This window comes from Lucilia sericata, unplaced genomic scaffold, assembly GCF_015586225.1.
Source record: "Lucilia sericata isolate MDLA Ls3-8-SP2 unplaced genomic scaffold, ASM1558622v1 Contig000021F_arrow, whole genome shotgun sequence".
Classification (NCBI taxonomy): Eukaryota; Metazoa; Arthropoda; class Insecta; order Diptera; family Calliphoridae; genus Lucilia; species Lucilia sericata.
Genome location: NW_023994059.1, coordinates 667,611 through 684,176, shown reverse-complemented (window position 1 = coordinate 684,176; position 16,566 = coordinate 667,611). Strand labels below are relative to the sequence as shown.

At 31.3% G+C, this 16,566-nt stretch overlaps 1 protein-coding gene across 1 annotated transcript; it reads left to right on the top strand.

Annotated features, from left to right (window-relative positions):
• The first annotated feature begins 3,049 nt into the window (after positions 1-3,049).
• Positions 3,050-12,935, top strand: LOC119608727 (anaphase-promoting complex subunit cdh1). Its single transcript, XM_037963252.1, has 6 exons — positions 3,050-3,362; positions 9,296-10,541; positions 11,664-11,878; positions 12,093-12,280; positions 12,356-12,629; positions 12,694-12,935. The coding sequence occupies exons 1-6, from the start codon at positions 3,326-3,328 to the stop codon at positions 12,933-12,935; spliced, it is 2,202 nt and encodes a 733-aa protein (XP_037819180.1). The 5' UTR covers positions 3,050-3,325.
• Positions 12,936-16,566: the final 3,631 nt, after the last annotated feature.

Sequence of the window (16,566 nt, the reverse complement as noted above, 5' to 3'; positions counted from 1 at the left end):
AGTTGGCAAAAAACATTTATGTATATTACTGATATGTGGAATGAAAAATACGTTCACAGAATTCTATAGTATACGAACAAAAAGTGACCCTCTCTATCAAATGAATTTTTGCTAAAGTACGCATTGAGGACATACATACAAAAAATAAACAAAAATTTATAAAAAAAAAATAATAATACGTACGTACATCCATTTATGGATGTATGTATCCTTATGATTTTACATGTATGTACGATGTGCAAAAAATATTGTCTATGTATTCTTAGGATCATTTGTCGGACCACCAAGTGTGTGTGTACACACATACTTATAAAATAAACACGCATAGAAACATAGAAATCTGTGCATTTAATATCTACAAGTTTAGATACAAATATCAAGGATAAAAAAGTAAATAAACATTTCGTATTAAATGACAGTTCAAATGGTGAGAGTTTGATATAAAAAAAAAACAAATAAAAACTTTGTACGTATGACATTAAATCGCTACAAATTGTTATGTGAAACAACTTATTCATTGAATTATTTAACACAACAAATATTATGCTCCAAACACTAATGTACATAGATAATAGTTTCGATTGGAAGACGTTACACATAATATTTCATTGTTTTTTGCCAAAACAGACCTAGAGTTTGAACTATAGTCCGTTCTATTGTACAGATTACATACTGGTCTGTAGTCCAGTCTACAGACTGGTCAATAGTCCAGTTCAGACTACAGACCAGTCTATACCGAACTACTAATTGGTCTATAGTCGAGTTAATCTATAGACTGATCTATGGTCCAGACTATAAACTGGTCTATATTCCAGACCATAGACTGGTCCAAACTATTTACTGGTCTATACTCCAGACTATAGAATGATCCATAATACAGACTATAGTACAATAAACGGACTTGTCTTTATTCCTGATTCAGACTGGTCTCTATTCCAGAACATAGACTGCATTATACTCCATATCATAAACTGGTCTATATTCCAGACTATTGACTGGTCAATACTACATATACTTATTAATAATAGACATAGACATAGATACATATACTTATTAATAATAGATAATAGACTGGTCTATAATCCAGACTATAGAGTGGTCTATTGAAACAATTTTTTATACAGACTAAATGTCAATTTTCTGGCAATTACCATTTTATGTATGTATTTCCCATTAGCATATTTCCATTCAATATTTAAATAACAAATGAATAAATTAAAGTTCAAAAACTTTAAACATTAAAAAAACTTATAATTAACATAATTATTAAAAACAACATAATCAACATTAACGTTAAACTTAACAAAATTTTGAAATCAACACCAGAAAACGAACAAAAACATCTTACAAACACCTGGCCCAGGAAGAAGACAAGACACATTTAACAAAGTATTTGGACACAAGAAAGCCTAGTAAATGAAAGCGCGTATTTGCAAAGAATTTTTCACACACTCATATTTTGAACCCAAACAAAAACAAGCAAGACACATTGAGGTAAAATATGAATGTCTGTTCGTCTGTCTATCTATTACAAATTCCAAATATGTTTGCATTGGTGTCGGTGTAACTCGAAAAAGATGGTTCATAAACACTACACCGATACTTATAAGTATATACATACATTTACGTGAGTTTGTCTGTCTGTGTTTAAATTTTCACTAGACCCAGAGTAGACATTATAAAATGCACACAAACACACATACAGATACGCTTACTCACATTCAAACTCATTCTAGTGCAAAAATATTTCAAAGGACGAAAGAAAGTCTGCTAAAGAATGTTTTAAAGCTATAGAAACCTCGATTACATTTTAACTTAATTTAATAGACTTTAATATATGTATGTGGGTGGGTGTATGTATGAGTGTCTATAAGATAAGGAAGACATGTGTACAAGAAAAAGGTGAAAGAAGTCTCTGTCTGTTTATAGAAAAGAGGAAATAAAATTGAAAATAAATGAAGCTTTAAAACAAAACTAAAACTGAACAACCATTAACACTTTAAGCAAATAGGAAACGGAAGACGTAGGGCAGCAAAGGGTTTAAAGGATGAACAACAAAACATGTTATAAAAACGTGTTTTACGAAGTCATTAACATTTACTACAACGACTACGATTACAATTCGTTGTCGACAGGGACTAAATTATCAGCTGTTAAAAAGATATTCGTACACACACCAGCATCATACGCTGTCATAATGAATGAAGACGCAGTAAGAACAGCGGTAGATGAAGAAGGAAATAAAACTGTAAGAACCACAAGTACGCGGATATAAAAAGGATTAACGTGTAAAATGATTAAGTAAAATAATGTCAATTACAGCTGACTTCTTTAAAAGGTCCTGAAAAATCCCGTTTGCCATTAAAAACTAAAAATAAACATTTTAAATATTCACCTGTATTTTCTGAACCAGTATTTTTGTCGATTTAAATACTTTTTATTGAATTCACATTTTATTGTGTGATAACAAATATCTATTGTATATTTTCTTCGCGAATAGCAAGAAATAGAAAAGCTCCCTTATTTAGTTTTAAATTTGATTTTCACATTAGCAAAGCGCATGTGCCCTTTTTTCTATGGAATATCCCTTTATGCCACAAGTAGACTCCCCAAAATACAGGGGAAATTCATTTAGAATTACACTCATTTTGAAAGCTACGCGGCCATCTTCTCTATTTTGCATGGCCAAAGTAAATATGGATCCTTTGTTTTTGTTTTCACAACAAATTTTCATAAAGGAAATGCTGCTTTGTAAAACCTCTCAATTTTAGCCAATTACTAGAAATATATTTTCAACAGGATTTCCCCTATGAGCAACAAAAATATCCTTTTTATCTAACTACCAGCCAAGTTGAGTTCCAAATATATTTTTACAAATTTCATTAGTGCCAGAGGTCCGTAATCAGTCAAGCATTGCGTTACACACAAAACACGGGCGAGTACTTTAAAGCCAAAAATCGCCATTTTAAACAGAAAAAATAAGGAAATATTTAGACTCACACAAAGTGGCTAAGTCTGTGTGTGAATGTATGTGTTGGTCAAAAGAAAACGGTTCTTAACACATAAATGAAAAAAAAAAAAATACCAAAGAAAATAAAATACTTTGTAAAAGAAATTTTTGTTTTAAAGATACAAAATGTAAAAAGACTCTATATGCATAGACATAAGACTCTGTATATGTTTAAATAAAAAATTTTTAAAAAGTTTTAAAACTATTTAAAGGACTTTATATTTTAAAGTTATTGCAAAATTTAAAAATAACTGTGAGTGTTTGTTGGCCAACGAATATAGTTTATTTTGGAAATTCCCAAATCGGAAAATCAAAATGATAGAAGAACATCATCCCATACCAATGGGCATGTGTAAGTATTATATTTTAACAGCGAATCTAAAATTAATGGAAATACCGGCGGCTTGTAGAAAACTTTTTAAAGAAGATAAGCCGTCGGTTATTAAATATCAAATAAGCCGGCATTAATCGTTATCATAAATTCTGAATCGGTTTTTAATAATAGGCCATAACTGAAAAGGAATGTTCCCCTATAAACATCAGTGTGATATTTGGAAAAGGGCTTAAGGCAATTATGGACAGTGCTCTTTCGAATTAACAAAATATTGAGCTATGAGCATATTATAAATCGATTGTCGTAAAATTTTTTAGATAGATTTCGGTTCATATAACACGTATTGGTTTCGAATTTTATCGCTGTACTCGTATTTTTAATTCAGTCATTTTTATGACAGTAATTAGAGTTAAATTGATTTTCTGAAGGGGCTTTTTATGAGGGTAGGGTCAATTATGGGCCGATCCTTGTAAAATTTGCTACTGAGAAACTTACTCATGTCGAATTTTATCGCTATACTCTTATTTTTAAGCCAGTAATAAAAGTTAACGTAATTATCTGAAGGGTTAATTTTTAGCTGATCGTCATAAAATATGGTAGATAGATTTTGGCTCGTATTAAACTTATTTGTGTAGAATTTCATCGATATGTATACTCCTATTTTTAAGCCAGTAATTAGCATTAAAGTCATTTTCTAAGGGGGACTTTAGGTAGAGGGTTAATTATGGACCCATTCTCATAAAATTCGGCAGAAAGATTTTAGCTCATAAGAAACTTATCTATGCCGAATTTCATCTCTATACTAATGTTTTTAAGGCAGTAATAAGCGTTAAAGTAATTTTCTGAAGGGAACCTTATATGAAGGTTAGGGTCAATTATGGACGAATCCTCAAAATTTGGTAAAGAAATTTTATGTCTTTATCAGTTTTGTAAAACTTAATCTTAGTACAATAATTTTTTTTATTATTTTTTGCCAATAAACTGATTTCCTGTAAGATTGATTATTAGGAGACAGGGCCAATTATAAAACGATAAAGATAATTCTGATCATATGAAACTTGTCCGTCGAGAATTTGATCGCTTTATTGTTATTTATTGTTAAGTGAATCATGAAATCTAAGGTATTTTATTATCACCCTGTTAAATGAGAACACGAAATGAGAATATGTTGATGCGTTTGTGCTGATGTTTCTAACACCCAAAAATATTGGTCCTACACCAACCTTAAAATATATACCAATCGGCTCAGAATCACTTTCTGAGTCTATTTAGCTATGTCTGTCTATCAGTCTGTCCATCAATGTGTACATGTAATTCGCAATTAGATGAAATTTGGCACATACTCTTCTTTTGACCCAAGGACAATAGTCTTCGTCCTTGGGTCAAAAGAAGAGTATGTGCCAAATAGTTAAATCGGTCCATTATTTCGTAAAGCTCCCGTCCCCACGAATAGGACTTTTGAGCACATAAATATGTTATATGTTAATGATATTGCTGATTTTTGTAATGATCGGGCCTCATTCGACCCTATCCCCCCATACTAAGTCCTCTTCAGAAAATGACTTGTTGGTCAAAATTCACTTATAAACACTAATATCCCGATGATATTCTGCAAAAATAACTGATGTAGGCGTAAATTCCTTTACCAAAATTTATAACCGCATATAACCCCTCTTTTAGAAAATCCCTTTTTTTAAACAAATAGTTAACATATTTCTGAATTAAAAGTTAAATATGAAATTAAATACTTTATTATTAAAAAAAAAAAAAAAAAAATCATAATTTGTAACATAATCACAGGTGTAGGGTATCATATGGTCGGCCATGCCCGACTATAAATTATTACTTGTTTTCAATTTTAAAGCGCGATATTTTTGGACTGGGCGGTTTTCCGATGAAGAAATCAATGATTTGGGGAACACTTTTACATCATTATATGTGTAATAATTTTCATAAAATCGAAAATTTCAATCCGAAAATAGCAGTTTTCTGACCGTTTCGATATGGATTCTGTCTTTGGGAAAAGCTTTTCCGCCTATAGCTCCCCTGATAGAATTAGGAATTTTAAATAAAATTAGAAACTTTGAAGATGTCTGAAATACAATAGAAATTGGTATGGAACCGATATTTTCCCCCGATTAAGAAAGTGTCAGGCCTGGCCGACCACATGATACCCTTCACCAGTTGTGTTTATAAAATGTGATTTATTTTTGATAATAAAGCTGTAATGTTGAGTTTTATGTTAGTTCCAATACATTAAAGCAATTTATTGACGAAAAACTAAATTTCTAAAAGAGACCGATACCCATACAATTTGGTGTATCGATTTATGTTTACATAAAATTTATTTATGCTGAATTTCATCGCGATATTAGTGATTTTTGAATATTCAAGTAATTGTCGAAAGGGGGTCTAGATTCAAATTATAGCCGATCATTACGAAATTCATTGGGGTCATCAAAGCTCATATAAAACTAAAATATAATATAATTATGGGCTCAAAAGCTAGGTGAAACAATGGATCGATTTTAAGCATTTCGTTAGAAATGTTTACCCTTGCAGGATTAAGCCATCATGAACGGTGATGGCTTAATCGACTTAAGCAAATTGAAATCCTTTGAGCAGAAACCCAATATACCGCACTAAAGTGGTGTAGGGTATAAAAGTATGGGAGTTTTAAAGAAATTAATAAGAAATTGCTTAAGTTTTTTCCGGAAGAACGGTTTATGTTTAGGAAATTTAAGTGATAAATATTAAAAATTGCGACTGCTGGACATCACATCAATACTTTCAGAGAGGAAAGTGTTTGTTTATAATTATATGCGTCTTTTAAAGGCTTACAAGTTCTTATAGAAAATACAAACATCAAAGCATCAAAGTGTAATATTAAAATAAACCCATATAGACAGACAATAGAAAAATCTTGACAGAAGTCAATCCTTTATAGATTATGAATAACACTCGCCAACACTGTATTTAAATTCAATTTTTGTTTCATATAAAAAAATAAACTATTTATAAGCAGATAAAAGTAACACGCAGAGCTATTGTCGAGATCCACACAAAAATATTTTCCTATGCAAGAAAATGTAAGTGATAATCTGATTAGAGATGGCAATAACATGCAAACTACACCTGTTACACTACACAGCCCCACAGATACTACAGACACTCACTCGTACACTCATGCACAATCTGTGGCAGTAGCAAATGTAGCAGGCAGCTATAAAATGTTTAAATCAAAAGGGCATTTCAACAATGAACAAAATCTATGGACGAATTTCGAAAATCTAGAAAAAAGAACAAATGTTCCATGAATGATTTGGCCAAAGTTGAAAAAATACATGACTTGGCATGATAACAAAAGATTTACACTTGTTCAGAGAAGAAACACCACCCGGCCAAAGTAGAAAAGGAAATATTTTAAACAACATTGTTGTTGCTTTCCTTGTAGTTCAATAGCACAAGAACAATTCTATGCTATTGAAGCGAAAGAATATAAACGGATGAAACGTTTTGTTTACTAATTAGAAACTAATGTGTTTAAGGACGAACAAGCGAACGAATGAATGAACGAACGAGCGTATAGTGAATTGAATGAATTGCCAGAAAATTTTCCAAAATACATTCAAACAAACCCATACAATTTCAATGTAAGATGTCTGTTAATGCTTTAAAAAGGGGTTCCCTTGTTTAACGCATTGAAGTCGTAATCTACATCATCCCTGTTTAAACAGATTTGCTTATAACTAAATTATAAAAGAATTTAGGATTTGAAAAAAATGAAATCATTGTATAATAAATAAGTATAAACACAGTCATATACAAGCAAAGAAACTGCAACCCCTAATTGTAATATGGACAAAAATATTTGGTTATTTTTTTTTTTTTGCTTTGTTTTATTTTACTTTCGGTCTTTAAGCATAAACATATGCTTAAGGATTTCAGGATATTTATTTCAGCTTTCAGCGCACATTACAATGAGTCAGGTCAGATAGTAATATTTGTTATTGTTCTTCTTGTTGTATATTGTTTTCGTATAGATTTCACTTTAATCGGATTTATTTAACACAATTGAAATTTTGATAAAGTATTTAAGCTGAAGAGAAGTCAAATTTTTGATAAACAAATCATTTATATTCGTCCATAAGTACAATATGTTCAAATTTAGCTGAGAACTTATAAGCATTTTACCTATTGAACATTTAGGTTATTTTTAGTTAAGTGAATTGTTAAATCGATTTTGCTATTTAAGAAGAAAGTTAATTAGTTAGTTTGAAAGGAGGATTAAAGTTATATATGATACGAGGAATTCCACTTAGGCCACTATTGGACTTATTGTGCGCTCTGGTACAAAAACAAACCCTTCGACCTCTAGATATGTAGAATAGAACATTTCAGTGTCTAATTCTTTGGGGATAGATGCAGATTCTAGTTCTAATAATCTTTTTTAATTTTTCTTATGTCTCTCTTCTCGAACGCCTAATACCAGTTAGGTCATGTCATATCATACCAATACTAGTTAAAGAAGCTTTTCGAAAAAATTTAATATTTTAAAACCGGAAATATTTTATAATTTGTCATTACATATTTACTTTTTTTAATACTGTTCATTAATAATTGCGATATTTATAATGTTGCATTGGAAATATTTCATAGAACTTCTTCTCTCCCTTTCACAACAATTCCATGTATTTATTCATCATTTTTCCCTTAAACACACTTACATACAATTAATAATGTGCGTGTATTTCAATATGTTAGTGCAGTTTTATTTAAAAAAAAATATATTAAAAAAACAAACTGAAATATTTAATGCAATGAAAAAAAAAAATGAAATTATTTAAAAACACCATGAAAATGTGGTTAAATAATTTCATTTAAACCAATAAATTGAGACAACATTATACAAGTGCTCCTACATTTACAAACACACAAACATTTACTGTGGCAGTAGTTACATCAGTTGTTGTAGAAGTAGTGGTCATAGATGGTCATAGATGAGCAGCCAGTCAACCAGCCACCAAATAAACCAACTGACGAAAATAGTCAAACATCAGTCCAGGCAGCCATTGAAACATGACCGACCAGCAACTGTGGACAAATACATTAAATACCAAATGTAACCAAATACACACCAACAACAATAATAATAAACGTAAAATGTTTTAAACTCAATAGGGATAGTCATAAGTTCAGAGTTACAGAAGTCAATACTTTTTGAGAAGGAGTCGGGAAAAGTAGATACTAATATTCTAAACTTTTTTTGTAAAATTTAAATTTTTCCCCAATAATATTTTTAAAACGTTTTTCGGTTTAAAATTAGTTGAAATGAATAAATATTTTCCCAAATATTCTCTGTTAATCTGAAATTTGGTCGACGAATTGACAATGTAAAGAAAAGAAAAAAACAGTATATGGATATTGTACTTGAGTTCATAAGGATTTCAAATAGACGAATACTTTTCCCTCATATAGTTTTTTACAAAACGCTTCTGTTCAATACAAAATTGAATCCTCACAATGCGCACCGCTTGGGTTTGGGTCAAACGAAATAGTCGAGTTGCAACATAACACAAAAAATATGTGTAAATAAATATACAGTTATTTCAATAATTACAAAACCACAAATTTACTAAAGTACAATCCAGTTAAATGGGCAACAACTGACCGAATACAACCAACTGACCAACCAACAAACTATTTCACAGATAAAAAACAGGCAAAAACGCACTGAGTGTTACATTGTAGATGTTAAAACAATAACAAGGCCACAAAAACAAATCCTGAACAAAACCACAAAAACAGTAAAATTGAGTAAAACTTTACTATTTACATAAACACACAACTGAAAGTTGTTACAATTGGCAGGGACACAGCCAGATAAAAACTATTTTATTATAAAAAACTTTAGACCAAACAGAAATCTAAAATTGTATCTTGTTTTATAGTTCCTTTAGATATTAAACCATGTCAGGCAACAGTAACACAACAACACATCTTGCTACATCATCACCAACATCAACAGCAGCAGCATCAAAATACACACAACAACTCTTTAATGGCCATGAACGGAAATGAAAGAATGTTAACAACATCTACAGCAAATACTTCCGCCTCAAACAATAATAACAACAACAACACAGTTACAAGTGCTACTAGCAACAGTGTCACGAACAAGAGCACCTCTTCACCAATTACGCCTCAACAAACGACAACGGCAAATTCCACTCAATTGTCTGCAACACAAGTCAATGGTAGTCAATGTCTCTCCTCAACTAATGGTCATGGTAATAGTAATGGCAGCAGTAGTTGTGGTGGTGCCTCTAATGTCAGTAACAACAGTAACAGCAGCCATGGCAGCAGTCAGGAAGCTCTTAATGACAATATGACAAACAACAGTAATACAACAACAATGCCAACAAGTACATCAAATAATGGACAACAGCAACAGTCATTGACAGGAACGACACTTGTCAACGGAAGTTGTAACAACCACAATAGCAACTGTAGTCAAACAACTACAAACAACAATAGTAATACAGCAAGTGATAACAAATCATCAACAAATCCTTGTGGACCAGGGCCACCATCATTGCAACAACAACATCAACTTCAATTGTCTTTACATCAACAACACCAACAAGCCTTAAATATTTTACAATGTTCAGCCAACCGTTTGACATTAACCGAATGCAATTTAAACAGTAACAACATTAACAACAATAACAACAGCAATAGCAATAACATAAACAATTGCCACAATAATAGTAACAATAACAATGCAATTGAAACAGCTTTAGCTTTACAGCAGCACTTGTTACAGCAGCAATTGAATTCAGCAGCAGCCTGTTCTCACACACATCAACATCCCCATTCTCATTCTCATCTTCATTCGCATCCTTCCACACACATCATTGATTCACTGTGTCCGTTGTCGGCTTCAGCTTTGTCATCGTTGCCATTGTCATTGTCTTCGAATGCCTGCTCAACACCATCGTCCATGTCGAACACCTCAATGTCCTCATCGCTCGCCTGCGGTTATTGTTGCCAACCAATTTGTGATCGTTATATAATGCGTGTCGTTGACACTTCATTCCACGAGAGCTGCCTTAAGTGTGCAACATGTTCGTTGCATTTGGTGCATTCCTGTTTCGCCCGCGATGGTAAACTCTATTGTCGCATCGACTACGAAAGGTAAGTTTTTATTAAATGGAATGTGTTTGTGTGTAGTTTAGGAGAATGTTTGTAATTTTATTGTTATTGGTATGAGTAACAGAGGATATCAATGGTTTAATATCCTATTTATATTGCCAAAGGCGATTTGTACGTTAGATTATAAATTGTACTTCAAAGATTTTAAATACTTAAATTTGCTGGACATTAATTGTATGATCTACTATTGTTTCAATGAGATTAACATACAATTGATCCCATCGGGTATAATGATTATATCCTACACCACTATAATAATGAGTTTATGCTGATGTTTGTAACATCCAAAAGCATTGGTCCTACATCCACCTTAAAGTTTCAATCGGCTAAGAATCACTTTCTGTCCGTCCGTCTGTCTCTCTGTCCTTCCGTGTGACCATTAGAGGGGTTCAAAAAATATCGATTTTGATCAGATGGGTCTTAATTTGTATATTATTTACCCAATTTTACACTTTTCAATCGATTTCCGGCATGGGTTCCCGTTTGGCTAAAATTTTACACCAGTTGGTTTTAGACACTAATGAACAAAAAGAAAGCAAAATCGATACTTTTTGGACACCTCTAGTGTCCATGCAAACCTTGTGTATTACGCTACAGGTCGCAATTTTCAATATAGTATGTAATAATATTTTTTACATACTCTTCTTTTGACTCAATAACGAAGCCTATTAAAATGGTTTAAATCGGTCTAATATATCGCCTAGCCCCCATACAACCGTGCCCCTCGAATTGGGCTTCTGGGCTCATAATTATATTTTAGTATCTCTCCAAAAATCGGCAAAACTTAGTTTTATAGAAGTCTAAATGATACTGCCGATTTTCGTAATTTCTCATCTGATCCTAGCCCCTACACAAAGTCCCCTTCTGAAAATGACTTGAAAATTCGTATTCAAGTGAATTTCAATAAATTTTGCAATAAAATTCAAAGCATCTTTCCTTAAATTGATATTGATTTCAATGTAAATATTTAAAATGGCCTAACTACTAGCATTTCAAACCTACTCCTTAATAACAAAACCTTACATCATAATAAATAAACAAAAGTACATAGAAATGCAAATAGAGTTTTTTTTTTTTTTAATATTTATTCTCTTTTGCCAACAGACTTTTTTTGCGAAATCGTTGCCTTGGTTGCGGTCATAAAATTGCTGCTGATGAGCTGGTGATGAGGACACTTGAAAATGTTTTCCATTTGAAATGTTTTGCGTGTGTTGTATGCGGTGCCATACTCAAGAAGGGCGAACAGTATGTTGTAAAGCAGGGCCAATTGTTTTGTCGTTTCGATTACGAGAAAGAAGTGGAAATGTTGCAAGGATACGGTAAGTAATAACACAACACCAACCGCTATTAACAATTCTTTGCTTTATACGCTCTTCCTCTGCAAAATAATAAATTTGTTTAAGAGCAACAAAGGCAACAGAATAAATTGCGTAAAAGGGCTTCTTTTTCAAGCAGGAATGTGATATTTAAATTAAAGCAAACAGAAATCAACAAAATATAAATTTCTTAATAAATTTTCTCCCTTCGACACAGATTTCTATGGCGATGATTTGTTTGCGCCAAAGCTGGATGGTCGTAGAGGGCCCAAGAGACCGCGTACAATATTAAACACACAACAGAGAAGAGCTTTCAAGGCATCATTTGAAGTATCGCCTAAACCTTGTCGTAAAGTCAGAGAAAATCTAGCCAAGGAAACAGGCTTAAGTCTAAGAATTGTACAGGTAAAACACACAGACTTGTATTACACTCAACAAGTAATGCAAATTAATTATTTGTTTAATTTCAATTTCATTAAGGTTTGGTTTCAAAATCAAAGAGCCAAAGTGAAGAAAATACAAAAGAAAGCCAAACAAGAAGGTCACACTAAAGGCAATAGCGATTCCCAGGATTCACAAGAGTCCGACAACAGCAACATGACAAAGATAAAAGATGAGGCACAGAGTGATAATGAATCTTTAATGGATTCACCATTTGCCACAGCAAATACAGCGGATACCATGGCCAAACTAAGGAATTGCATTAAAGATGAAAATGAAAATGCTCCGTTTAATTGTATAGAAACTAATAAAGGTAAATGGCGATTGGGAATTTAATATAAAATACAATTTTGTTAAAAATTTACTTTGTATTACAGAAAACTGCAATAAAACCAATGAACCCATTTTGAATACCATCTTGGGTCTCAGCTATTCCACATTCCAACAATTAATGGGGCCTTTTTCACAAACTCCCATGATCAATCCCATTGATCGTTTGTACAGTATGCAAAATTCCTATTTTCGACCTGAAGAATTGGCCTATAGTGATGCTGGTAGCGGAGGTGGTGGTGGAGTTGGTATGAGTAGTTTAGTGAATAAAGATATTAATGATAATTAAGTAATTTTTAGAATTTTAAGTAGTTTTAAGTTGCACTTAACTTTAATAATTAACAGCCACAAAAAACAAAAACAACAAGAACAAAAATCAAAATTAGTATTTGTAAAAAGAAAAACAAAATAAATTTTATGTTTGCCACAGTTTAAGTGTTAATAATTTAGAAAATCGATTGAAAAAAAAACTAAAGAAAGAAAAATCAAGAAATAAAAGAAAATAATATATGAAAATTAAAAGCACTTATCTTATTTTAAATTAATTAAACATAAAGGATTCTAAAATTTTAGATTCTTTAAAAATAATATAAAGCACTTCAAAAACATCAAAAGTTGGTAGTTATCCAAGAGCGGTGACTATTCACCGCCCTTCCTAGGACGAACCAATTCTGTGGAAGTGTTTCTGAGTTAGGAGTAAAATGTAATAACAAATAATAAATCTGTTTAAATCTTACTTTTCAAGAATTTGAGTATGTGTCTCTTAGGATTGAAAATATGCACTATGAAGAAAAGCTAGATCTATAAAACTATTGCAAAATGTAGCAGTTAAATTTGGAAACATGCATTTTAATTTTTCTAACAAAAAACATTGCTGAAACTTTCTCGTATTACAACAAAAAAATATCAATTCAAAAAAGGACGAACAAAAATTAAATGAAAACAAGTCTTTAAAATGTTTAAACATGTTTGCAGGTGCAGTCAAACGAAATTTGTTCCACTCAGTTGACATAAACAAGGGGGCAGGCATCACATTTACAAAATGTGGCAAATTAGAAACATTTGCCAACTGAAAGGACGAAGGATGATATGTAATGTGTACGAATACAAGTATGAAATGAAAAACTTTCATGGCTTTTTAACAGGGGTTGACTCCAATATGCACACACAAAAGCACATGTTTTAGACAGGGACTAAAAGGCACAAAAGAAAGAGAAAAAAACATAAAAAAACAGGGAACATAAAACGTTTTACTTAAAAATGCGTAAAATCTTATTTCGTCATGCATTGTTCTAAAAGGCGACAATTGTTGTTTTTATGTCACATTGCATGCAAACAATGGCCGAATAACATCACAAACACTTGTGTCTCATACTAGCATATTGTTGTTGCTGCTGCTGTTGTTGTTACCAAGAGACATCGATATCGGTAGCAAGAAAAGTAGAAGTATTAATGGTAGAATATCTAATGTTTGACATAATGTCACACTCAACACACATTCATACATTTTACACAATGTTAGAGAAAGAGATTATCGAGCGAACAAACTCCCCAAATATTTTGTGAATGCTATTGAAGCGAAAATGCTGTACATATCGTTCATGTATTGTTAAACATTGACTTGGGTGCTAAAGTTGAAAAAGTTAAAGGAATTCAATGAATTTGAATGCTTCAATACATGCACATTTTACTCAAATACACAAATACACATACAAATTCATGAATATATTTGTATTTATGTTCATATATGCATATTTTAACTTAAAATGAAACTCTCTAAAATTTAATGATTTTTGGCAACAAAACGTACATGAAATCATTAAAAGATTTTTGCTAATTCTTTAACAAGACCAATCTCTCCAATATCTATTTTAGTTTTACTCATTATCCTTTTTGTGAAACATTATGTACACACATATGTCCATACATTTTAACATCTTTAAGGGTAATTTGTCACAATATGTGTCACATTTGTTACAGCAATTTTACAATTAACTATGCCACTAAAACGATTAGTATAAAGGTGGATGTATAAATGCTAACCGTACTTATGTTTAAGGAAAAAGAAAATCTTTATTATGTAACAAATTTTGCTGCTACAGAACAATGGACCATATAAGTACATACTTTTGTTATTTCTAAAAGTTTGTTATGCAAGTGTTTTTTTCAGTTCTTAGAAATATATTTCTTTGTTTACTAAAGCCGGCTACACACTATAATATTCAATAAAACGACATTTCAAAATTTTCAAATAAAATGAAAAATATTACAGTGTAGTTTCAAAATGTAATAAAACTTACTGAAAATACGGATGGAAAATTGAAAATCGTATGATTTTTTAAAATTTTTTGAAATATTTCAAAACGATTGGATTTTTTCATTTTATTTGAGTTTTATTTTTATTTAAACAAAAAAAAAATAAAAACAGAAACAAATTTCAATTCAGAAACAAAATGAAAATTTACGGTTTTTCTTTCAATTTTTTAAATTGAAGTTTCATTTTATTTCAAATCTGATAGTGTAAAAACAAAATATATTTTCTATTTGATTTTTTTTATAATCATACCAATTTTCATTTTATTTTGTTTTGGCAGTATGAAATAAAAATCTAACGACTTCTCTCATAGTGTGTAGGCAGCTTAAACGACACGAATTAAAAATCCAGATTATCATTGAAGATAATGCTAGTGTGATATTATCCTCATTTTAACAAAGATATGTAATTAAAAAAAATAATTATAATAAATAAAAAAAAAAACGTTTGGACTATACATACTATGGTTTCAATATTTTTGAACATTTCAAATCGGCCCTACTCATTTCACACATATCACTTTTTCCCCGAGTGTTGAAAAAGTTTTCGATTTTACTCTAAACTAAATTTTAAATATTTTAAGACAAAAATGGAAAATTTTGGTATATAACACACTATGAACCACTTGACTATGCCGAATCATATATACCCACCATCAAATTATATACCGTAAAGATTAAGTAAATTTCGGAAGGTGGCCCTATCTTTGATCATTAGATTAATATGAACATCAGGTTGATTTTCGGATTAGGGCTTTCAATTGAATTGAAGTTTAAAGAAGTAATTACTATTTTAGAACTCTGTCAAAATGTTAAACTTTTGGAGTGATTTATTAGTTGTAAACTGATTTTCTGTAAGAAATAATTAAGTTTTCATAAATATAGGTTTCGGTTCCTAAAAAACTTTTTTGTGTCGAACTTTATCATTGTACCTACATTTTGAAGCCTGTTATGAGCGTTAAAGTCATTCTTTGTAGAGCACCTCATATGGGTTGTTGGTGAATTATGCTCCGATCCTCATAGAAAAGATTTTCGTTCTTGCAAATTTTGGTTATGTCGAATTTCATCGCTATACTGGTATTATCAAGTCAGTAAAGATGTGGGTGTGCTCAATTATGGGTCAAATTTCGTAGCTATATTGGCATTTTTAAACAAGATATGAGCGTTAAAATCATTCTCTGTAGGGGATTAAATTGAGGCTTGAGTTAACTATAGACCAATAGTCATAAAATTCGGTAGAGAGATTTAGGTTGATAAAAACTCTATTATGTCATATTTCACTCATATTGATATTTTTAAATCAGTTATGAACATTTTTTGAAGGGAAAATTATTTGGGGTTAGGGTCAGTTATAGACCGATTCTCATAAAAACTTATTTATGTCGAATTTCGTCGCTCTACTGGTGTTTTTAAACCAGCAATAAGTGTTAAAGACATTTTCTGAAGGGGACTTTATATGGGCGGTAGGATCAATTACGGACCCATCATCATAAAATTTTATAAAGATATTTTAGTTTATACATGTCATCGCTGTATTTGTATTTTTTAGTCAGTAGTGAAAGTTAATGATATTTTCTGAAGGGGCTACTGCTAATTATGGACCGACA

Excerpts from the sequence above, each read along its gene's own strand:
- LOC119608727 (XM_037963252.1), top strand. The coding sequence starts at position 3,326 with ATGATAGAAGAACATCATCCCATACCAATGGGCATGT. Across the intron at positions 10,542-11,663 it reads TGTCGCATCGACTACGAAAG|ACTTTTTTTGCGAAATCGTT; the intron begins GTAAGTTTTTAT and ends TTTTGCCAACAG. Across the intron at positions 12,281-12,355 it reads TAAGTCTAAGAATTGTACAG|GTTTGGTTTCAAAATCAAAG; the intron begins GTAAAACACACA and ends AATTTCATTAAG.